This window comes from Copadichromis virginalis, linkage group LG11, assembly GCF_057382275.1.
Source record: "Copadichromis virginalis isolate Kocher_CV1m ecotype Utaka linkage group LG11, C_Virginalis_male_GT1.1, whole genome shotgun sequence".
Classification (NCBI taxonomy): Eukaryota; Metazoa; Chordata; class Actinopteri; order Cichliformes; family Cichlidae; genus Copadichromis; species Copadichromis virginalis.
In genome coordinates this window covers 9,888,649-9,912,935 of record NC_140628.1, presented here as the reverse complement: position 1 = coordinate 9,912,935, position 24,287 = coordinate 9,888,649, and the positions used below count along the sequence as shown (strand labels likewise).

Here is a 24,287-nt window from a genome sequence, read left to right as displayed (position 1 = left end):
TAATTACTTACAACCACCAGAGTAATGAATGTGTACGCGAGCTTCGTTTAGCCCACTGTGAAGCATTTTGAGTGTTTTCCATGCTTATCCTCTTGACAATATTTGCATTGGTGATCAGAGCTGATACTGTGTGTAGACAAAGTTCTGTTTAACAAAACATTAATTATGTAAACCCAACAAAAGCAAAGCCAGCTCCCCTGGCCTCTGTTTCCCTCCATTTCTATCATTCTCTCATCCACTTAAGTCTGCATTCATCCCTCCATCCTGCAAATGACAAACACACGTATTCAGAAACACACACACAGTGCAGTGAAGCAGAACGCATCTGGCTACACACCCCGTCAATCTCACACTGCTGTGTGGCCTTTCTGAGGAACAACTCCGGCTCTGTCCAGTCTTGCTGCTGCTGATTGGAGGTTTCACTCAGTACTGCATGAAATCCCACATAACACAGACAGGGAAAATATGAGCAGAGGGCGAGAAAGGGGTACACAAAGAGGGGTAAAAGTAGAGGGAGGGGCAGCAGGAGGAGTAAAAAGAGAGGGAACGGGCTAAAGAGATTTAAAAAAAAAAAAAAACGAGAAGCCAACAGGGGAAAGGAAAGCTGCAGAAAGGGCAGAGCGAGACCAGAGAGAAATCTGAGATACACTTGTGCCTACCAAGCACTTCTTTTTCAGCTCCAGCAGCACTAAACACATGCATATGAAACGCGCCGGTCGCTGCAATAGCAGCACGACTCCCCAAAACTCGTCTGAAGCGTGGCATGCTGAGAAAAATAAAACATTTTCAACTTCCAGCGCTCTACGCCATGGGCGCTAAAGACATGCAAAGTTCTCGGCGCTGCCAAGAACATGCCATAGCACATCTGAAAATAATGTGGAGGAAAAAAAAAGTAAATAGAGGCCCCCTGTGAACATGTAGCCTCAGGTTGCGTGGGGGGTGGAACGGTGTCAAACGGGTGGATCGGGTCGATCGAGACGTGAATGGAGCGCGGCGTGAAGGAAAAGTATGACAAACAGAGCCGCAGCTTAACGACTCATAATAGCATTACCGCCTCTTCTAACCCCCCGTGCTCAAGGTAAGAATGACGTCTCCTGAGCACGCTGGGGCGAGAAGAGAGTTAAAGGAAGCAATGACACTGACTGAGGAAAGCACAGTGCAGCTGTGAAACCTCTGGCAGATACTAAAGGAACACTCCACGATATCTTCATACTAATCCTGCTCCTCTGGGTGCAAACTGCAGACGTCGCACTGTCAGAGCACAAATGAGGTGTGCTGCACCGTTGCAAAGATAACAGCTTTCTTTACACCTCAATGTGTGTGAAAGACAGAGAAAAGACAGAAGGAGACTGGGAATTTAGATTTATAGTGTGCATGCATGCTTTTGTATTTTAGTGATGTCATAAAATGTCATTTTAGGACAGAATAACCAGATATACTTTCTGCTTTTTGCTTCACGCAGAGCCTCTTCTAATTTTTTATTTTCGAAATGAACAGAAAATTAATTACAAGCTTTGGTGGTTTTCAGCAGGTTTTAGGGGATGTTTACTGGGTCCGTCTGTGTCTTGTTTCATCTGTTATGTTTAGCCTGTGTCTAAAAAGTGACAAGTGTTTCCAAACTACTAATTTGCCTATTAATATAATAAATGGGACCTGTTAGTTTTGTATTTGCTATAGTTTATATATGAAGAGATAATAAATCATTAGAAGGCATGAGCACAGAGTTCATTTAACTGTATGTGTATATACTGTAAATAAAAGATGGGCATAGCTGCTGTTTTGAGAGGTCCATTTTTTATCCTATGTTTGAACATTTGCTGGACTATCCTATCCTGATCGTTCTTGGTAAACATCTCCACACTCCAAATTATACCCTGTTTTAACCCCTTTGTACCCCAGAACAGTCACGGCAGCAGGCAAGTTTCTATTACTGTATGTGTATGAAGACAGGCTTTGTAACAGATAACACTTGTTCAATCACTGAATCAGAAAAAAAGCTAGAACAAGAGATTGATTTATAATTATTTTTTAGGAAATATCATCAAAGCCGTCAATTTTATCATTTCAACACAACTAAAACACTTCTGGCCACTAAACTCTTCATGAACGGCCTTAAAATGGTTTCAGCCTTCACACTCTACAATATATCCTCGTGTTACCCAAGCCTAGTATCACATATCTCTATCTGAGGGTCCAGTAACCAGACAAGCCAAAAGGCCATGTGTCCAATCTGCTGTAAAAACCCTCTATGCCCCTGCCCTGCTCTGCTAATACGACCTTATTTGCAGGCAGCAGAAACAGCCATCTCGATCATGTGACCATTCCTCGCTTGGTTTCCAGTTGCAAGGCATGGATGTGGAGGATTTTATCAAAGGCCAAGGAAAGAGGGCAGTTAGTCTCCACATACACAGCTAATTCCACTCCCTTAAAAGGTGGCACGGCAAACAGGAAGCTCTCCACCCTACATATTGCTAAAGGCCAAAACAATGTGAGTACCGTGGCTGCTGAGATAATAACATAACATAGTGTGTTATGAGCTTTCATGTTGCTAAAACCACTAATGATCTACCTGACTGACTGTCTTTGTCTGGGTTTGCTGGTGCCTGGCGGCTCTCCTGCAGCACGGTGCCACACACAGCGTCACGATAGTGGAAATGACAGGAGGAATTCGAAAGCTGTAATTTTCCCGAAATTATAATCTGCGCTTGTAAACATATACGTGTCCATGTCCTCGTTTACCCTGCAGGATCTGCGGTAGCTGAGCAGAAAGAATAATCTGCATCAAAACACCCTTTGCCAGAATGACTTCATTTTCATGGGTGCTGTGTTTTGTGACTTTAAAGCCAGAGGTTGCAGTCAGCTCAGTTTTCCCCATTTCCCACAGATTCTGGCCCGTCAGCTTTAGACTGACAACACCAGGGCGGCTGTCGGCAGGATGTGTGAGATCTGTCCCTCGTTCCCTCCTCTCATCTCCATGTGTCTGCATTTTTACAGCTCTACCTGCCCCCGCCCCCCCACCCTCTTCACCTTGACCAGGATACATGACTGGGGAGCCAACAAGCCCGAACATGTGTATGTGAAGGTGTGTGTGTGCTTTCTCAAGCATTTGTAGGTCACAAAAAACAGCCTCACTGGGAGTCTGACAGAGGGCTTACTTTTCAGTCTGGACCGGCCCAAAAGCCTTGCTTATGAATGTTATATTATAGTGGTGTGTGCAAGGAGAATACAGAATTTGTACAATATATACACATTTACAAAAAAAGAAAAATCAACAGGTGAGTGCAGACACAAAGCTATTATAATGCATCACAGGACAATTCATGAAAGTGGCCGTCGCTGCAGCTCCCTCAAGAGATTTAAAGTGTTTAATCTGAAGCACATGGCTTCATGTGGATGGCTTAGACAGCTGTAATCTAACATGCCTCAAGGAACAAAATTCCTCTGTTATCCAGTCACTCACATCTGATGGAAAGTGGAAGGAACTGGGCCGCAAAAGTGGCCATAAAGTGACTGGAACTGCTTCCTGTGAATGATGCAAACCTATCTCGCTAACTCTGGTCCCCAAAGGACACCTTTGGAGCACAGAGTACGCTGACATACAGGAAGGTGAAAATATTTTTGCATATATGTAAGACGTCTATGTTTCAAATCAAACAAATTTTAATATTAGATAATCAGAGAAAATACTAAATGCAGTTTTTAAATGATGATTTTATTTATTAAAGGAATGGGGTCACCCAAATCTAATAACTTGATTTATCACCACTAGCAGCAAGAGCTGCAATCAGGTGTTTGCAATAACTGACGATGAGTCTTTCACATTACTGGGGAAGAGTTCTAGGCTGCTCTTCTTTGCAGAATTGTTTAAATCTAGGCACATAAACAGGACCTTCATACTCTTCAAACCCTTTAAAGGTCATGCCAAAGCACCAATCAGATTTACTGCTTTCCTCCAAATGTAACAGGGATCAAACTTTTGTCTCGTCAGTCCACAGAATATATTCCCAAAAGTCTTGGGGATCAAGATGTTTTCTGGCAAATATGAGACGAGCCTTTTTGTTCTTTTTTAATCAAGAGTGGTTTTTGTCTTGGACTCTCCCATGGATGACAATTTTATTCAAGTCTCTTTCTCATTGTTGAATCATAAACTCTGACCTTAACTGATTTAAGAGAGGCCCTCAGTTCTGTAGATGTTGTTTGGAGTTCTTCAGTGACCTCCTGAATGAGTCGTCAATGTGCTCTTGGAGTATTTCTGGTAGGCCAGCACTCCTGGGAAGGTTAACCATTTTGTTTCAAGTTTTCTCCACTAGTGTTTAATGGCTCTCACTGTTGCTGGAGTCCCAAAACCTTAAAAATGGCTTTGTAACCCTTTGAAGACTAATAGATGTCAATTACTTCCCAGCTGTTCCTGGGTTTCTTGGCATGATGTGTTGGTTTTTGAGATCTTTTAGCCTACACTTTGTCAGACAGGTACTATTCATGGGTGTTCCTGATCAGGCTCACATGTGATCATTGAAAATAAAGCCAGTTCTGCAAAAAATATGCTTAGGTTATGATTTAACAAGTGGTACGGAATTACTTTTACACAGGGCTGCGTTTTTCCCTCAACAAAGGAAATCATCATTTAAAAACGAAACTTAGTATTCACTCACCTTTGTCTTATATCAATATTTGTGTGATAATCTGAAACATTTAGCTGTGACAAATGTGCAAAAAATATGAAATCAAGAAGAGGGCAAATACTTTTCCCAGCACTGTATATGTAAACCAGCACCAGTCTCATCAACTAATGAAGCGAGTGAATGTAAGAAGTGCTGCGGATCAATTCAGGTTAAAAGAGGTTAATGCTGTTTGCCCTCCGGGTAACAAAAGGGCACGCCTTGCATGACTGCAAATGTTTGGACATATTAGCTACATAAGATATGTTTTTAAAACCAATGGAACAAAAAAGTAGGCGGTACAGAATGACAAAAACAACCAATGAGCATCTAAAGTCTTAAAACACACAGAGGCAGCCATTACCACAGGCCTGACATCAGCCAAATTACTGAGAGGAGCTTTTTAAACAGGCACCTGCTCATTACCTGAGGATGATTCACTTTTTTAAATTACAGAGCAACCACATGACCCAGGTGCATTAACCGCCCCTCCTTCCCTGCCTCCCTTCATGGCATCCAGAGATGCAAGCTCATGCACACAGATGCATACACAGCTAATCCTATTAAAAAAAACATGCACAGATTTTAGTTCTAGGTGTGACAATTTTACTCTGCGCCACTGTCGCCATCAAGACTTGGTTAGTATAATCAAGTTAATCTGCATAGCGGGGACTGGCTAATGAAGTTACCTTCTCCCATCACCCCAGGATAGGAAATTATGTCTCTGTCGGCGGTCTTTTAACCTCGACATGCACGCATGTTTCTCCCAACAGCCTCCGGAAACACACACCTTCACACACCAGCTTAATGAGTGCCTGGGGAGACAGGCAGACACACACACACACACATAGACACACACACACACATAAAGACGGGTCTGCTTTGAGCTCACGTTCACTCTGCCTAGAATACTGAACCCTTCCCAGAAACACTGAGCGTACTGTGGATCCCCGAGAAGCCCTAAGGCTGAGAGGACAAGGGCAAAGATGGAGAGAAAACACAGAGCCTTGTGAGAAATGCAGAGGGAATGATGAGAGAAAGAAGCGAAATCAAGAACAGAAAAGCACCTTGGCACCGCAAGAGATGTGACTGATCCGAGGATATGTCTTTTAGAAAGCTCAGTGAAATCTAGTTTTACTTCATGTTCAGTTTGTTACGAGCATTGCAGAACCAGCCCAAGTTTAGGGATTATTTGAGACTCGTGACAGTTTTACAGGAATTTTCACATCACGTTACCACAGCCATATGGAAAGCAATCAAGACGCTATCAATTTATTAGTTGTATTTATATTAAAAGCCTATATATAAATGTTTATGACCAAGGCATCCCTAAAAAAAGAAGCACATTGAATCGCTGTGACTAAACATGGCCGCAGCAAAAGAGCAGCAGGCACCAGCTGTGAGAAAGCAGATGTTTTCCATGTATGTCTTCCAGTAATTCAGACTCACCACTTTCGGCAGCTGCTTTACAATAGAAGTCTCCCAGTAAAACAAACAGATGCCAGCTTTAAGCACGAAGCGGTAACCTACGCTCACTGAAACGAGCTATGCGAGCCATGTGAAACCTTTAGCCTTAATGTTGCTTGTTGGTTTATTTTTGTGAAGAATACTTAACATGGCTTCCCTCTGTTGACTACGTTGGTGAGCATGTGGAGCTCTGTCTTTTCATTTCCTCGCAACTTATTAAAATCAAACAAGTTCAAGATAATAACCGGCCAAATTATTATAACTGGATCAATAAGAACATGTAAACATCAGGGCCGGTCTGGTCAATACGGTCTCTATTTGACTAAATTCTCCAAGCTCGTTCGTCTTGCAGCCACCGGTGTCACTTTCATAAAAGAAAAGCGCTACATCAATAGCCTCTGATCCTTTTTTGATTATTATTTTTGGCAGCAGTAGAAACAGAGTCGCTGTGAAAGAAACCCTTATGTTTTCACAACTGAGGACTGGAGTCCATGTTGTGGGAGTTTAACTAATGTTTTCATTTTCTGAACTTCTACTCAGACGCGACTCCAGACTAATTGGTGGCATGTCAAAGAAGTTCTCACTGGGACCGCCCTTCGTTAAAACAAATGATCAAAAAGGCCAGTTTAAACTTTACATATCAAAGCTCAACTACAACAAGTCAAATCCTCAGAAACACTAAACGAATTTGTCTGTGCTAAAACTATCTGCTAAAATTCACATTGTTTCGATTGTTAACATATTAGACATGGTATATTTCAGTATGATGGCTCTAATATACAGCCCAACCAATATAGGGTTTTTAAGACCCATACCAACACGGATATTTCGCAATCCAAAAATCTGACGTTCCAATATATCGGTCAATGGGCAGGGCAATATGGCCAAAAAATATTTATCACAATATATATTTGAAAATTTGCAATAACAATATAACTATATCGTCAATTATAATTGATGATGGTGAGACAAAAACTCCACAACTTTATTAGTGCAAAAAAATACCCATCAATTTATTTTCACTTAAACAAGCAGCTGTTTATATTAGTTTAGTTCATTAGTTAGTTCCCCCCACCGTTTGCTACTTTTGTCATAAGGCGTGCAGCGCGTTTTACCCATATTCTATAGCGATATTTCATTTTCTTATCATTGCCTAACATTTTACCAGTATTACCGTGAAAGGTGTAATATGGCCCAGCGTACTGTAACGTGCGGTGGAGATAAAGCCAGCCACGGAGGTGTGCAGGTGGACAGCAATGAGCAACAACTTGTAACTTTCCACAAGTACTTATTTATTTTACATATCAAAAATAAAACTCCCAGCTTTACGGCACGTTACTGGAGAGGACACTAGTCCACATACACGTGGAGGAATCTATTACAGAGATATAACGAAGAAGAATTTTTTTAAAAAGGGGAATGAGAGGCGCCACCGTGTGGTGATACACTGTATTACAACAGCCACAGTAGCAACTGTTACAATACCATGAAACAACAACAGATTTCCCTAAAATTTTGTATTAAACATTCAGCTAGTAGGTGTGTTTGTGGCGTTCCAAGCACCAAATGGTAACATGGAAGTAGACTATAAAAAACCTATATAAAACGTCAACACTTAGAACTATTGAAGGGTGTTTCTCTCATCTCTACTTTAGTAAATGTTGATACCAATAAATGGTAGATAACCAATATTGGCTGATAAATCAGTCATCCTTTCGTAGTGGGTTTATAATGGTACCCTTGTCCAGTTGCCAGTTCTAGCATTTATCTAGCTGGAGCTACAATTAAGCCAATCTAAACGTACAATAGATTCCCCTTTAAAATTAAAGGTTTAAAATGATTTCATCTTCTGCAAATACTAGAGTTTCATGTCTATTTACGTGCGCTCCACAGACTAAAGACAGATTTTGGGAACTCGTCACCTCACATGACCAGTAGAAGATAAGTAAGATTTCTGTCATCCAAGATTTTCTTTGGTTGACTACAACCCTAATAAAACCTTTACTTAACCCTCAATAAGCCTTTATGTATAGCTCCTACATCTTTCTTTTAGCAGAAACTACTACAGATGTTTCTAGACACGTTTTGTGCAGCTGTTAGGTAAGAACATTCAATACTGTTCGAACTTGTGAAAAACTCAATAAAACTCCCCTTCAATCTTTCTTAGCCTTTCACCCACACTTCTCCTTTTATAAAGTTCAAACAGAACGTATCAACCAGACACATTTTATTACAACTTGGGAGAAAAAAAATTCTTTCCTATCTGTGGAAAAAAGACAGACGTACAGACCAATCTTAAATCCTTCAACAGGAGCTTGTGGCGCCACAGGGACTCACTGGACTGGGATAAATCCTCAGTTCCATGGCCTCGGCACTGAATGAGCCTGTTCCCCCAGGGGTACATGTGCCCAACCAAGCCAGCAGACAACCAGTGAAGTGAGAAACCTTGCTCTAGAGGTAAAACCTAGTTAATTCATCTGCTATATTGAAAGTTCACCAATGCATCTACAAAAGCTGCTGCCGAATCCAAATCTAAAGTTGTCTCCTGTTTTTATTGACCCATACAGCTCACAGAATGAGACATTTGCCCTAGTCGTGACTCAGGAAGAGGAATTAAGAAGTCAAGTTGTTTGGGAGGAGTTTTCTTCCTTTGCTTGTGCCATGTTAGCCAGACAAACACATTCCTGTCTCCCTCTTGTTCTGGCAGCACTATCTCAGTTAGGCCTCCATGCTGTGCAGTCCCTCTGATGGGATTAGCTCTTAAAGACTGTGGAAAACAATTCCCTGCTCCCTTCTCAATAAGGTCAAAACAAAGCATTGTTGTGTCATGTCATGCACTGATAATTCTGCCAGCTATGCACCTGCAGCAATGTTTTCTAATGCGCAAGCAGCTGATACCAGCAAAGTTCATTGTAAATAAGAGTAATGCGATAAATTAGGTGGTTCATTTGATGTAACCTTTTCGTGTTTGGATAAATCTTCCCTCTACATTGTTATTATTCACACTGGCCTGCTTCCATATCCTTTCTAAAGGGCAACAAATGGCTTCACTTATGGAGGTGGTGCAGAGGCTACAGGCATTGGGTTACCTCTGCACAATAAAAAGCTGGACTAACAACAAAGTGGCTGTCATACCACTCTTTGTTTCACATGCCAGACGCAGGCTATCCATTTCAGCAGCCATGTTTCATAAAGCAGAGGAGGGCCAGGACCCAGTGGTATCAGACTTTTAGTCCCGCCTTACAGCTTGCTCACACTGTTAATGAGAACATTAATTACATTCCACAAAAATATCTCAAAAACTGTGTTTATGTGTGTGAGAGAGAGACAAACAGTCATGCATCTTCCGTTTTAGAGGCGCTGGTGTTAGGCAAACACATCGGAACATTGCTTAAATACCTCAGGGAGGTGTACAGCAAAACATTACCATTTTCTAATTAGGTTGAGACAAATTCTATAAAGTTTGAATGGGCATAGAAGAAAGATAAAGCGGGAAGGTGGAGTGCTGCACACTGTGGGTAAACAAAGCAATCTGCAGTAAAGCCTATTAGCACAGGGCAAGGGATCTCAGTATCAACAGGGTTCCTTTGTCAGTCGTCTCACTGTCACATGATAGCAGTGCTAAGAAGGGTAATACCCATATTAACCACTATTCTCCTAATGCTTTTTCTCCTGTCTCCTGTGATCAGCCTGCTTCTAGCAATAATCCCGAACTAAGCTGATTCTTAATTACCCTGGCTGTCCGAACAGACAAAGGCCAGGGCCGACCTGCTCTGAGGTCTCTGACACACTGTGCACTCCGGCTACTCTATAAACACAGAATGGCTACAAAGCCCGTTCCTATAGCAAAGCCTGGCTTTTTGATCTTTGCTGTGCAATGCATTTATCATCACAACAGTGTGTCCTAAGAACGGTATGCTAATTTTTTTCATTAGCATTTTCACTCCGTGGAAGAATAAAACAAACAAAAGCGCCATAATAATCCACAAGGCTGTGATTTATGGAAGTTCAAAATGGCCAAAGGAGTTCAGCAAATATTTACATATAATCAGGTGGGAACAATCACCACTCTGGCTCTGCCACATACGCAAAACACACACGCGGCCAGCGCGCATGCAAACAGCCACACACTGAAGGGCCAAGCAATAATTACAATCTTCTGTTTGTGGTTTAGAATTAAGCAAATACAGTGGGCTCACTGGGCATTCTTGCATATTTTTTTGGCTTTTGTGCTAATGTGAGACACGCAAACGGTGCTCTGCCTTTGGCTGCGGTAGGTCCAGGCTATTTGAAAATACCATGAAAGCATTCCATCCATATTAGCCCTTCCAGGTCCTTCGCTAGACGTCTGCCATTCATATCAAAATGCCAAAACCAACAATAAAAGCGCTGAATTCTGGATCCACAGGGCATGCACGGGCCCTGTGAGTCGGCGCCTTTGCAGCAGCTCACTTCACAGGGATGCAGTCAGTCGTTTTCTACCATTGAAGTATATTTTAGAAACTCAAATATTATATAATAGCAATCTATAAACTATAGCATAATGTTATATAAATCTCCAATTTGATTCAGTGACTCTTCCACGTTACTTCTAATGGCACCCTCTATTCTAAAAAAAAAAAGAACAACAGGAAATTCAATTCTTCTACTGTATGACAGACAAGCATTTCTGCAGATATCAAGTGTACAGAATGGCACTGTCATGCCATTGCCCACTTCAGCCTATCAATAAGTTCCTCTTCTCATGGGGCAATTACCTTCCCACTGCCCGCCTCATGTCAGTTGGCACACAAGTCAGACAGCAAGGAAAAGGTACAAACAAAGGCTTTTCAAACCACTCGATGAGCCGTGTCTCAGGAACATCGGGCAGCTAAGAAATCACTTGCCCGGGAGGACCCTGGAAGGCCCTCTGCAGCGGTCCTGAGAGCCCTGAGGGCACGTTTGCCAGGGCTACCCTACTTGGAATTCAGGTAAGAAGATGACCAGCTTTTTTATATGTCTGCATAAAAAGACCTAAACATCAAAGCACTGTGCAGACATTAATCTTGCACCTATTTCTGAGCAACACAATAGGAGCACCGCAAACTGAGGATAAAGGGCAAATATTTTCTTGGTCAGGAGCTCTCTCTCTCTCTCTTCATTAGTGTCCTTGAAGAAGTGACTCGCATGCTGTCTTAATGCACTGGATAGCAAATACAGATCATGTTTTTGCCTTTGGGCAATTATACCATCCTGCCACAGAAAATGAATAATAGATACTGTTTTCTATGAATTGGCTGCTAATGAATGGTTTGAATGTGCACACTGCAGATCAGGCCACACGGAAAATGGTAGAGAGGCAAATCCTGAACTTGCTCATGAAACTATAGAAGCCTATCAGATAAGGTGCAAAAGACTTATACATATATATATTTGGGTTGTCACAATCCCTTGAGCAACTGCTGAAAAAGCGGCGTGTCAAAGTGAGAAGTATTGTGACGGGAGGTCATGTAGGATCGAAAGGAGAGTTTCAAGAGGAAGAAGACAATAGGCTGACTGTGACAAGCTGTGTTTGAGAAATCAATACCCTCTGCTTTTGCTCTGTCTCACTTCAACACCTAAGTCAGAACAAAGCTTTCAAGGCTGGCTGAGTTCCCAAACTCTCTTTACTAACATCACTTGACAAAAGCTTTTCAACCCATCGAGCGGTTAGAAGCCGACACATCTGCTAGCGTATCACAGCACGTTGCCATATTCTGCAGACTCACTGCATTTGTTTAAATTCAAAACTGAAACTGGTACTCACACCCGCAGTCCAGAGGAGAACGAGGACTGCATGAACTCTACAAAAATAAGAAAAATTACGAATCTGGAGGAGTAGCGTGCAACGTTCCTCACATGGACCTATGATGAAACTGCAAGCAACAGCCACATTAGTGATAAAACCATCCAACCCCAGTTTGGGTGTATTTTCACTTCAACTAGAATTTCTAATAGTTATTTAATTTAAACTCCTCAAAAAGAACCCTTAACATTTTTTCTCACTCCAGCCTATAAAGGCTCGGTCACAGGTCAGTGCACTGTGTACAGTTAACTCATTTCTCTGTGTGCAGGGTTAATGTTAGGACAGAGAGTATTTGAACCAAAGCAGGTTTTTTCTTTGTCCTTAACACTAACCCAATAGTTTTGGTTCTCAAAACCTAACTAAGCACAATAAAAAATGAAATTATCCCTTAATCCAGACTCTTTTCAGCCCAAGGACAAAAACTGCTGTATAAATATTATATTTCCACTTTAAATGGCTCATTTAAAAAAAAAAAACTACTTCAGTATGAACTATAAATATCAAATATTAATTATAGTTTTTAGATTTTGACCCTTTAAAGAAGAGGGACTCTAGCTGAGGTGGAGCTACATGCATGCTCCTACATGGTGCTGCCAGCTCTTCTCTTTCTGTCCATGCAAAAGTCACACTGCCCTTATATTTGCTGATGAGACAGGTTGGGAGCAGCACCCTGCAGATTTGAATTGATTTATTATTTGGCCTGTAAACACAAAATGCACATCTCTACATGAGTATGCAGTTCCTCTGTGATTCCACTGGGATCAAACCTCTGGCTGCTGGGACGTAGCAGAGCCTTGCACTCTATGTGGAAGACAAAAATATGGGGATGACCAAAACGTTGAGAAGTCCATCCTTTCACTGCTTCAACCGTCTCTTCTCCACCCACCCTCCAATCAGATGATTTAGAGTTGGACTCCAGCTGGTCTGTTTCCACCTCTGAAGCCTCCTCCATGTCAACCTGAGAGTCCTCAGAGGAGGATGAGGTGCCATCTTTCCAGAGCCTCCTGTGTGCTGTAAAGTCTTGCCACCTCCAAAATGACTGCTCCTGCACTCCTGCTCATACTTCTTACCATGGCTGCTGTGTAGCTGCACAAACTCCTCGAGCAAGAACCAAAATAAAGTCCAGTTTTGTTTTGGTTCTGGCTGCTGAGATATCTTTAAAGCTCTGAAAGATTACCTATGGCTTATAATTATTGAATTAGTTTATAACACAGTGAGGCCTTTAAAGAGAAAAGACTAGAAGGTGGACATCACGCGCACACACACACGTGTCATTTATCATGGGTATGTTTGTGTCACATTAACCATGTCTTGAGCTTAAGGGAGCAGCAGCTTTGTCTGGTTGTTTGCACATGTGCATTGTGGATAAACCTCTGGTCTTTGACAGGAGCCCGATAGGAGACTAGCTTACTAGACAAGCTGCCACTGGCTCTGCTTTCACAGCTACCTTTGCAGGAAAGTTAAACAGGTGGAGGTTCCCCCTAGCATCTATGACAAATCACCTGTTTCAACAAATTCACTTTGTTTACCACCGCGTTTCGTTTTCGTTACCTTCCCCCAAGTTGTGCTTTAGCGTTTGCATGTGTGTCATTCTGTCTGTGAATAAGATAGCTTAAACATTTTTGAGTGATCAGAATATAAAACTGTGTAGGGGGTGGAGGGTAACGTCGTGTTAACAAACCATTACAATTTGGCTTACACCCACCAAGATCTTCAAGGTAAACTTAATTATTTGTTGGTCAAAAATTGACAAAAAAGCCTTAGAAACTATGATTCTGTGGTGCGATGTGTACTCTCAAAATATATAAAGTAGTGTATAAAGACTTAAAATATCATGTTACATTTGACCTCTGACCTCTTCTTTAAGGTCACTAGATGGATCTATATGGAGCCATTTAAAATGACTGATAAAAACATGTTGGAGGGGGATACTTTGAGTATAGTTCATTCATTTTATTGTGACTTTGTTGTGCAATTCCACTAATATTTTTAATACTCCTAAAAGGCGTAGTACTTTTTTAGGCCTATTAGAACTATTTTTAATAGCTGTTTCTTTTTTTAGAAATATATATACACGTCACAGGACAATCATACTACGAATGTCTCATCATCTAATACTGATTCAGCACTAAACTAGATCTTATTTATATGTCAGCAACTTTGAAAAAATATCAGTATTTTAAGCCCCAGAATTGGTTGGTTAGTCAACATCATCACATGTTAATTGTATCTTAAATCAAGAGCTCTGTGCTGGTCCCTAAATTATTCATATTATATATAAATGACATATGTAATGTTTCCAAACTGTTAAAATGTGTATTGTTTGCTGATGATACCACTCTGTATTGCTCAGGTAAAAACCTAGAACAGCTTCTGACTACAGCGGAAAAGGAGTTAAATATATTAAAAAACTGGTTTGATGTAAATAAGTTATCGTTAAATATAAAGAAAACAAAATTGATTTTTTTTGGCACTAGACAAATGAAAAATGTATCTAAAATCAGGGTTAATGGAATTGAAATTGAAAGAGTGTACGAAAATAAATTTCTTGGAGTGATGATTGATGATAAGCTGAGTTGGAAGTCTCATATAAACCATGTGAAAACAAAAATGTCAAAAACCATTGCTATTCTCTATAAAACAAAGCATGTCCTGAACAAAAAAACATTATACACACTTTATTGTACTCTGTTGCTTCCATATATGACTTATTGTCTGGAGATATGGGGTAATGCATATAAAACAAACACTCTTCCTATTTTCAAATTACAAAAAAGAGCTATAAGAATTATAAACCAATCAAACTATATAGAACCAACTAACATTTTGTTTATTAATCTGAATACCCTGAAATTTTATGATTTAGTTGAATATAAAATGGCACAGATAATGTATAAAGCACAAAATAACTTGCTTTGCCCCAGTACTCAGAAGCTGTTCAAAGTCAGAGAGAGTCAATATGACTTAAGGGGAACAGATTTCTTTAAAAAAACAAAACAAGATAAGGACAAATATAAAGCAGAGATGTGTTTCTGTTAGAGGAGTTAACCTGTGGAATAGTTATGACAGTGATTTAAAAAGGTGTAGTTCATTTTCCTTGTTTAAAAACATGTTTAAAAATAGAGTATTAGAAAAATATATAAATCAAGAATGAAAAGAGCAAAAATAATAATACTGAAACTCTTGATTGTTTTGCTTTGATGTAGTTACTTATCTAAGGTGGAAAGTTTTTTTTTGGTTTTTTTTGTTTGTTTGTTTGTTTGTTTGTTTGTTTGTTTTTGCTTTGTTTTATTCTTTGCTTCGAGCCCTGTGTACAGGAGCTGCATGCAAAAAGATCTTTTGTTAAAAGGGTTGGCGTAATAAGCAAATGCTTCAGCCAATACCTTTTGATTAGCCTTGTCTCGTGCTTTCTTGCTTTGTGGTAATCTTTATTCTGTCTTCACTGAGATATTTGAATGCTAATCAATAAATCAATAAATCAAAATCAAATCAAAAGTACTGTAAACTTGTTATATGACATCAACAGGTTCAAAATCCCTCCGCTAAGTGACTTCCTGCCAGCTGGCACCTGTGCTACCCCAGCTGCCATGACCTACCCATAACCCACCAGCAGTGGCAGCTGTCACAGCTGAGTGTCACCCCGTGCCATGAGACTGTGCTGCAGGGAATCTTCAATCATGTAATGCAGAAGCTATAACTGAGAAGTTATTGCCTTTTTTTAAAAGATCTCAGTTTTAGTTATAGATTTCATGCAGGGCGAGCCTTGAATGCTGCGCTCTTTTAAATCAGCACAGTAGACATTATCCACGCTCTGTTACACTTTAACGCTCTTCAATTTCCACTGTGCTAATAAAGTTTATATGAAAGATTGTCAGTCTAATAAGTGTGGGATGCATCAGGGTGATAAGTGTTCAGGTTCATCCCTGGGTCTGCGTGAGGATATTTCTTTGCTGGAAGGAACTGGTCAAACCAGAAATACCACTTCCCTGCCTCCCCTTGAGAGCAGGTCTCATGGCACAAAGGCAACTAAATTCTGCATCTATTACAGGGAGAAAAATGTCCTGAAGAGAGTGTTTTGACTTTTAGAGGAGTGTCAGGGGCTCATATTTCGCTGACTGTTTCATATGCAAAGGACTAAAAAAGAAGCCGAACAATAGGTCAGATCTCGACTCCACAATCCCGTCCTAATTCTGAACTTTGATTCCAGCAGCATTTGTTACACACCGCATACACCAACTCAGAGGGCCTGAAGATTCTGGCAGGAAATTTTGTTGACACAGAGAAAGGTAAAGAACTGAAACACGGCCAGCGGGCTAATTTTAAACTGCTCAGGAGGCTTTCTTTTCTCTGGGCAGGGGGATAAGGAGCGGCACTTGCAGCATCAGTCTTGCAGACCCAATTTCTGCAGTTGGGAAGGCACTGCCTTGGGGAGGAAAACACTGGGACTGAAACGGCTGCAAACTCAGAGCCCTGGTTATTTCCTTGTCGGCTAATTACACACCTGCATGTGCATGCACTCGAGCTATTCACTTTTCTTATTCAGGCTATAAACTCTTGCCAATCTGTGTTCAATGATAATATTCCATGTCCGTTACTCAAGTGAAACATGTGCTTTTAAGTGATAATGAGCATGTCAGCTATTTTAATTCAGACCAGTACATCGACTACATATTTTATAGCTTCCCTTTATGATCCAGTATGCAGCTTCCCTGTGAAACAAAAGCTCACTATTTCCTGTTTAAAAGCATTTCGGCTTTTACCTCTTTCTTGTATGCTACGCATACGGCTAACATTACTCCGCTCTTTGTAGGTACTTACGTAATGCAGGTCCTCGCTGACTGACCAGCTAATTCCCACTCCTACATCAAACTTGCAGGCCACTGGCGCTATGCCACTTTGATCAAATTTAAGTAAAATGGACTTCCCAGAGTTTGAAAGATCAATACCACATTAATAACAACTGGCAGAGGGAGCAAAGAGACCCGCACTCCGGCTGTAGAGTGGAAAGGAAGAGACAGGCCGAGGCAGGCGACTGACTGTAAATCTCTCAACTCTTGGCATCTCTTCCAGGGTGTTGGAAGGTGTCACAGTAACCCCGAAGAGCTCACCGTGGCAGCAGCTCAAGCCCATGCTAGCATCAGTGTCATGGCAAGTTCAGTCACTCAGCAACACAGGACCCTGCTGCATGTCAAGGCTTCAGCGTGTGATTTCGTGGTCTTACAAGCAGAGACGGAGGTGATGTTAACATGCACACATATGAAAATGACAGGGGACCACACATACACATGCAATTTTCATCAATATGCTAAAACATTCATAGCGTACGTCACAGAGTGCAGCTTTCAAATTAAAAAAAAAAAGAATGAGCGGGCTATGAATCTATGCAAAGAACTAGAATACATTTAAATTGAATTTGAAGAGCCTCAGCGATCACAGCTCAGAAATCCACAAGAAGCCAAGCCTTCGGCCAAACGTGCAACTCAGTTATTTAAAAAAATGTCTAAAATGTAGTGCGGTGTAAATAAAAACAGAATGCGAGGATCTGCTAATCATTTAAACCCTACATTTAAGTGTACACAGCAAGTGGCACATGACTATCAGCTGTACATTTTCAATTTGATGCCAGCAACGTGCTCCAAAAGAAAGTCTGGACAGGGGCATGTTTACCTCTGTGTTGCATCACCTCTTCTTTTAACAACACTCTGCAAGCAAGAAGGCAAGAAAGGAAAATCTTTCCCATTCCTGCTTGATGTGAGCACCTCAACAGTTCATGGCCTCTTTTTCATACGTTTGCTGTAGAATAGCAGCGCGCAAGTATTGAATACAAATATGATCTGGAGAGCAGATGCCATGCTAATTTCTCTAGTGTCTCGTTGCTTTACGTTTCACGGTCGTTTATTCTTTTCTAAAGGAGAAAATCTGTTTTTGGATTTCCCACTTGTTGTTTCTCAGGACTCCCGTGGCCTGATTCCTGGCCCCTTCATAATACACTTACAATAAGAGACCTCGACAGGATAATAAGTGTCATGTATAATTATCTCCAATCTGCCAGGTTTCCCTCCCAGTGGTTCCTTTCAGCACTTTGTGCTGGCCGGCGAGACCAGATACAAAGCAGTGAGGGCACACAGAGAAAGGCAAGGCTAAATGGCACAGGAGACACACACACACGCGCGCGCGCACAGCGGAAGCAAACCTGCCTTTGGGCTTTGCCCTGTTCTCAAAGACAACGACCTGCTCTTTCTCTGCCTCTAAAACATGACTCCCAACCAGTGCTTGACCTTTCTGAAGAGCAAACAATCCTCTGCCTGAGTAGGCCACAACTCACAGAGCTCTTCAACAGACAGGGGAGAGAAAAAAACTAAGTTGGGACTGATTTAGAAACAGAACACTAGCATGTGATAATTAAAAAGAGAACAGGAAAAACGCTTAGCAGGATTAATTAAGCACAACAATCACAAGATGTGCGTGAGCCGCAGCCTGGCATAGGAGAAGACTAATAAATGCCTGCACACTCAGCAGAGCACCGAGATGGGGAAGATGCATGGGAAAGACATGAGAGATTAGCCCAGATGAAGACGGAGCAGGCCCCAGACCGGACACATGCCTTCACTGATGAGGCGTACCAATCATGGCACTTGGCATGAAGCAGAGCTCCTTGAGTACACACGGTAGATGGATACGTTTCATCTTCCAGCCTTGTGAGATGAGTAAGCCGATCGTGGCCTGGCTCTCTTCCACGTAGCCCCACATTACAATAGATGAGAAACAGGAGAGACAGGCTGGAGAGCAGAGGGCTTCTCTCATAAGCAGCCTGTTTAATCAGACACACGCACACGTGCAAGCCGAAGGCAGAATGGCCGGCATGCACGAGCTTTGCAAATGTCCTGCTGTGGCCTCAGCAGAAAAACAAAACACCCCAACAATCTATCTGAATGAATCCCTCTGTCGCTCTCATCTTCTCCCTCTCTGAAATTCTTTCCCCACCGTCCTCCCGCTTCAATCCCTTCCCTCACAGTTGCAAAGTTTTCCATCTGCTCTCTGAATTACTGCCCCTGATCCCACAAAGATGGAAATCAACCAGTCATTTCAGGAGTCTGATTTAGGCCCAATCCTTACTGCCCGTTCGTATTCCATCCGCAGATGGTGGCCTGGCTCCTGCAGGGAACACTTCCACTTGGTGGATTTACTGCAATTCTGTGGTGCGAGGCAACATTTTCTACATGATGGGTATTTTTTTTTCTTTCTCCAGCAATAATTCACAAATGCATCAGAGGGTCTTTTTTTTCCTCGCCATTCAGTTAGAAGCTTATTACAGTGAGCACGTCTAATGGACTCTCAAGAACCAATATGTAACAGCTACAAATAGGCGCCGGGAGATGAATAATGCTACAATAATAACCTTTTGCAATAAAGAAAATAGTCAAATTGGCACAGCATAAACATTTAAATAGCCTGGGAACACTTCTTTTGAAATAATATAGCGACTGAATTATTTTAGCCACATATATACCGTTTTATTGTTGTCTGTTTGGTACATGTATCAATACATCTGCTAATGCTTGTATAGGTGTGTGTTAACTTTTTAGTTAGTCAGCTTACTATGATGCATGATTAAGTTACATTACTGTTTTTTTTTTCTTAAAATTATGTAAAAGACGATCTGATTATCATTGCAGCTCCATCCCCTCTATGCTTCTAAGTGCAGGTGTTTCCATATTACACATCCCAGGATCGGTGCTTTTGTTTATGCAGTGTAAACCCGAGGCCCCGAGGTGTTATTCATCCCATGCCATGCTTAAGCTAGACAGTCTGGGCTCCGCGGCCCTTTTCATCTTGATCTAAGCGTTAGCTTATTCAGGGAAATAAGCAAAAAAAAGGATATTCTGCCTTAACTTTAGATCAAACTGGGAAATGAGTCATGAGACGCGGGATAATTACACCACTCAGTTGACAACATTCAGTGCTAATAGAGGAGACAGATGGTAAGTGAACATTTGTTCTATTCCCTTAAGAGACAACAGGGGAGTGAAAGTGGCAGTTTGAGCTCCATAGGATGGAGGAAACGCGCTCATATAGCTGTACAACTGGAACGTCGACCGTCTACATGACGGGCTCTTTATGCGAATTTGATGCAAATGCCGTGCTTTTCTTTATTTTTAATCACACACACTGCAGTGAGTCCAGTGCAGCAGATAGAAATAATAATCATTTCACTTGACGGCCTGCATTGACCCAAAGCACAAGCAAGAAAGGGTTATGGCTTGAAAGATATGGATCGGAAGAGGTGAAAGGGGCGAGAAAATGAAAAGAGAAGTGAGCCCTAATTGTTCTAAAGACGTGGTCCTCGCCCAATCACAGCAAAAGAGACTCTCTAAAGATTGTGAGATTCAAAGCTGCATTTATGCGTGCTCCCTAACTTCGCCTCCCACAGGATTCAGGTAGGTGGAGGAGCCATGAGGGGAAGTCAAGCCAGGGGAGAGGAGGAGGAGGAGTGGCATCAGTCACGTAGAAGAGAAGCTGCAAAAACTGGCAACTAAACTGTTACCTATTAGCAGCTAATGGGAAGGTGGAAGACGTCAAGGACTTGCAACACTCCAGTTAACAAACTTTTAAAAAAAAAAAGAAAAAGAAACGACAGCATGTACATTTTTGTTGACAGACTCCCTCACACAGCGTTGCGTAGTGAAGCGTTGCTGTTCCATTCAGCTCTTTTAATTACCTGTGTGTGATTTAATCCTTCATATGTCTCAGCCCATTCCTCTTAATGATGTGCTCCATTCAGCTCTCCACAAAACATATTATGCTTGGTTTGTTGGGGGGGAGGTTTTTTATTTTTTTTAGTGCTGTTTTTGTTGCTGCTGCTTCTTTCACTTACACAGAGCATCAGTGGCTTCTTCCTTGTCTCGTGAACCACTAAGCAGGGCAAGAAAGAAATGCAAATCCTGGCAAAAGTAATAATGGAAAACATCAAGCCAATTTCCTTCCGCAGGTGACAAGCGCTGTGGTGCATATTTATACAGTCTGCCGTGTAAATGATATCCATGTTAACGCCTTATTAGCCTTATTAGGTTTAATGCACAATGTGCATATGCATGTGTGTGCATTAATTCAAACAGGCCCAAGCCGTTTCAGGCACTGAGAAAAAAAAAAATTAATCCAGAACACCTGAGTTTATACCTGTATCTGAATAAATGTTTAATTCCTTAATATGACATTTATTCTCATTGCTTTTTTTCTTTCTCCTTCCACCTTTCAAATGAGGCAGTTTTTTTCCCCATTTCTTTTCTAAAGATTTCATTTATAAGGTATAATCCAATCTCAAGAATAAACTAGAGGAAAAAGTCAGACACTGCATCCTATTCATGTGAGAAAAAAATCCTCAGTCTCCCAATCCAGCCTGGCAATAGACGAATAGACTTCTTCCAACAATAAAATCAGCCTCTAAAATGTTCTCTTTTTTTAACGTGTCAGTTTTGAAATTAAGAGCCGCTTGGTGAGCTTTCTGCAGCCAGACAGCCCACCTCGTCCAAGGAGAAACAGGAGCATCTCACCACCTTGAGATAAAAATGTGGCATCTGTGAGAAAGACTCATCTAATCCCAGAGTGCACGCGACAATTAACCAGTAATCACAGCAGTGTCACATTCAAACTTTTTAAAGAGTCTCCGACTCCCCCTGTTTAAACCGACGCCGGTGTGGTTTTGGTTTTTGACGGGGGGGTCTGGATGTCATCAAGGATTGGGTCAAGGCTGTGGGGATATGAGAGACTCGTGCACACATGCTCTGCGGGGATCTCTGATTTTATTTTTCGTTTTTAAGGAAATGAACTGATGTCTAACTTTGGATCGCAGACACCGTTCAGGCTACCTGGCGCCTTTAAATGGGGCTTGGGCGATAACAGAAAGCAGAAGCGGCGCAGCGCAAAAGGGCTGTGCTGTTTAGGGAAATGGAAGCTTTTTCCCCCCCGACCCAGAGCACCCATTCGCAGTCATCCTAACCACCAACCTTTGTTTTTTTTTCTTCCTTTTATTAACCTTGGAAACTTGAAGCTTCAGTTTATAAAAGTTATTGCTCGTAGCTTCTGCTGGGAGGACATCGTCCCACGGTAAGTCGTGGAAAGGGGCAGAAAGGCGCAGATAAACGCAGCAGCGTGTTTTGGAGGAACAGGAGCACAAAAGTTGGCACCTCCACCAGATTCGCTCCGCTTTTTCTTTCAGTGGACTTTCATCCGCATGGTAAAACTTCCCAAACGTGTCCACGAGATCGAGATGAACGTGTGCCTTACCTGTTGGCCCCTCGATGCCATCGGCGTAGATCTGAACAGTCAAAATTAAGAGAAAGGCGCAGGTGTTCATCGTGTAGATGATTTAGTCCACTTTAAATGTGCAGAAGAAATCATTTCATTTACTTGGTGCGATCCGGCAGCGCAGGCAGAGCGGAGCCCATTTAGTCCCCCCCCAAAAAAATCTGACTGAGTGGAGTTTCGGAGACACTGAAGCAGACAGGGCAGAGCTAGTTCTGCAAACTGACGTCAGGGTAAACATTTCAGGGGAGAGATTTCTTTCTCAAGCCCACTTTCAGTCCCAGCCTCCACTTCGCCCTCCGCGGGATTCAGAGTATGAGCCGGGCGCCTCCAAGCGGTCAGATCTATCAATGGCACCGAGGTGCTCAAACGTCGGCGAAGCAAAACCCCACAATGTGAGAGATTGTGTGTCTCTATACCTGTATGTTTGTGAGAACCCTTTAGTTGGCAATCACTTTTTTGCGACTCTTTTATTTGACCTCACTGCCTCAAAGTGCTATCTCATGTGTAAAAGTAGATTGTAAGATTTAAAGAAAGGTTAGTCACGCTGCTTTAAGAGGTCCAGGCACAGAGATTAGATTTGGCTCAGACAGTGAGATACTTTTCATATATTTAATGTTAAGGAGAAGCTCTCTAATCTTCCCTGGCCAGAGGCTCCAAACACAGGTACAGGAGTCTGATAACAATGCCTACAGGCGGAGGAATAGCCTACTTATTATTCCAGCTAAAGCTACATCACTGCACACAGTTGAGAATTAAAACTAAACATTTTAATTTCACTCCTGTTTAAATATGCTAAATCATGTTTTAAAATCATATCAGCAACCTGAGGACTAATGAATCAAGTAATGCACAAACTATCCTGGAAAAAAAGATTTTTTTTTGTCATGTTAGCGACTGTTTTACAGCTGAGGTAAGACGTATACTCACACAAGACAGACAGGTAAGCATGCCTTCACGCCTACCCATGACAGGTGCAAAGCATATCTCTCCATAAATTATGTGGTCTGTCATGTTGTGTGCATTGAATTTGCATTTAATGAGACTACATTTTCTCTCCAACCCCAGCTGGCTGTGTTTGTTGGAGTCCACCTGATATAATGGACGGCAGAAATCAGGTATCATGCAGAGTGAAATATAAAACACAGATGGAGCGACTACATGGAAAGAGGTAAGAACCCCACCGTGACTTTGATACATATAAATGCATATCTGGTTGTCTTGCTTGTCCTGTCTGGTGTGTGTGAAAACACAAGTTGTGTATTTGAATATGAATTCCTGGATATTCTTTCCATCCAGCAACGTGTGCACTTGTATTTGATTACAGCTTTTTTCTTCCCAGCCTAAACGTCTTGCGTAAGTGCTGATGTGACAGTCGCTCTTGTTCAGGTTAAAAGCTGACACGTTTAGCTGCTGCTCCAGGACCCCCAATTTGATCAAGATGCCATTAAGCAGGCTAATCATCATTCATTTTGCTGCGATGTGTGAGCACTAAGGCCGTGGATTAAATTAAAGGTGGCCACAGAGATGCATCTAAGTCCAAACATGAGAGCACATTGCAGACTTTAATGCCGTTAGCCCGGAATGACAGATGAATGATACGACGCTCAGCCGATTACTTAATTTAACCAAAGGAGCACAATATATGTCAGGCTAACAATTCTAATTACACCTGCGTGATGCACAGCAGAGCTTTTCTTCCAAGTATTCGAGCCACAGAGCAGCAATTTATATAAACAAGCTCAGAATTCTCCATTATAGTTTAATTTGTGTTAAACTTAATAGAATGTTGCAAAATACTGTTCGAATAATCCAACAGCAGGACAGGTGTCAGCGGAGATGCTGAGAACCGCACTACGATGAAAGTCATTTTATCAGCTGCCACTCACGTTGCCTCACAAACAACTACATCTGCCCAGGCAGTGTTGTGCATGAATTGATAATAACATACCATCAGAGTTCTGAGAGAAGCTGTCAAAGGCAAATCATCAGCGTCTATCACGCGGCCTCGGCATGCAGCTCGAAAAGCAAACAAA

At 41.7% G+C, this 24,287-nt stretch overlaps 1 protein-coding gene and 1 long non-coding RNA gene across 5 annotated transcripts in view; one reads left to right on the top strand and one right to left on the bottom strand.

Moving 5' to 3' along the window:
- ptprub (protein tyrosine phosphatase receptor type Ub) overlaps positions 1 to 22,504 on the bottom strand; it is a 196,516-nt gene extending 174,012 nt beyond the window's left edge. For all 4 annotated transcript variants that reach the window (XM_085473068.1, XM_085473069.1, XM_085473070.1 and 1 more), the window contains exon 1: positions 22,234 to 22,504. In XM_085473068.1, the coding sequence (XP_085329194.1) occupies positions 22,234 to 22,303 (70 nt within the window). In that variant the 5' untranslated portion in view covers positions 22,304 to 22,504. The remainder of the gene's footprint in view (positions 1 to 22,233) is intronic.
- On the top strand, positions 2,279 to 9,248 carry LOC146698084 (uncharacterized). The gene is made up of 4 exons (XR_014922982.1): positions 2,279 to 2,488; positions 2,995 to 3,082; positions 8,437 to 8,582; positions 8,693 to 9,248. It is a non-coding gene; the product is annotated as an uncharacterized LOC146698084 (long non-coding RNA).
- Positions 22,505 to 24,287: the final 1,783 nt, after the last annotated feature.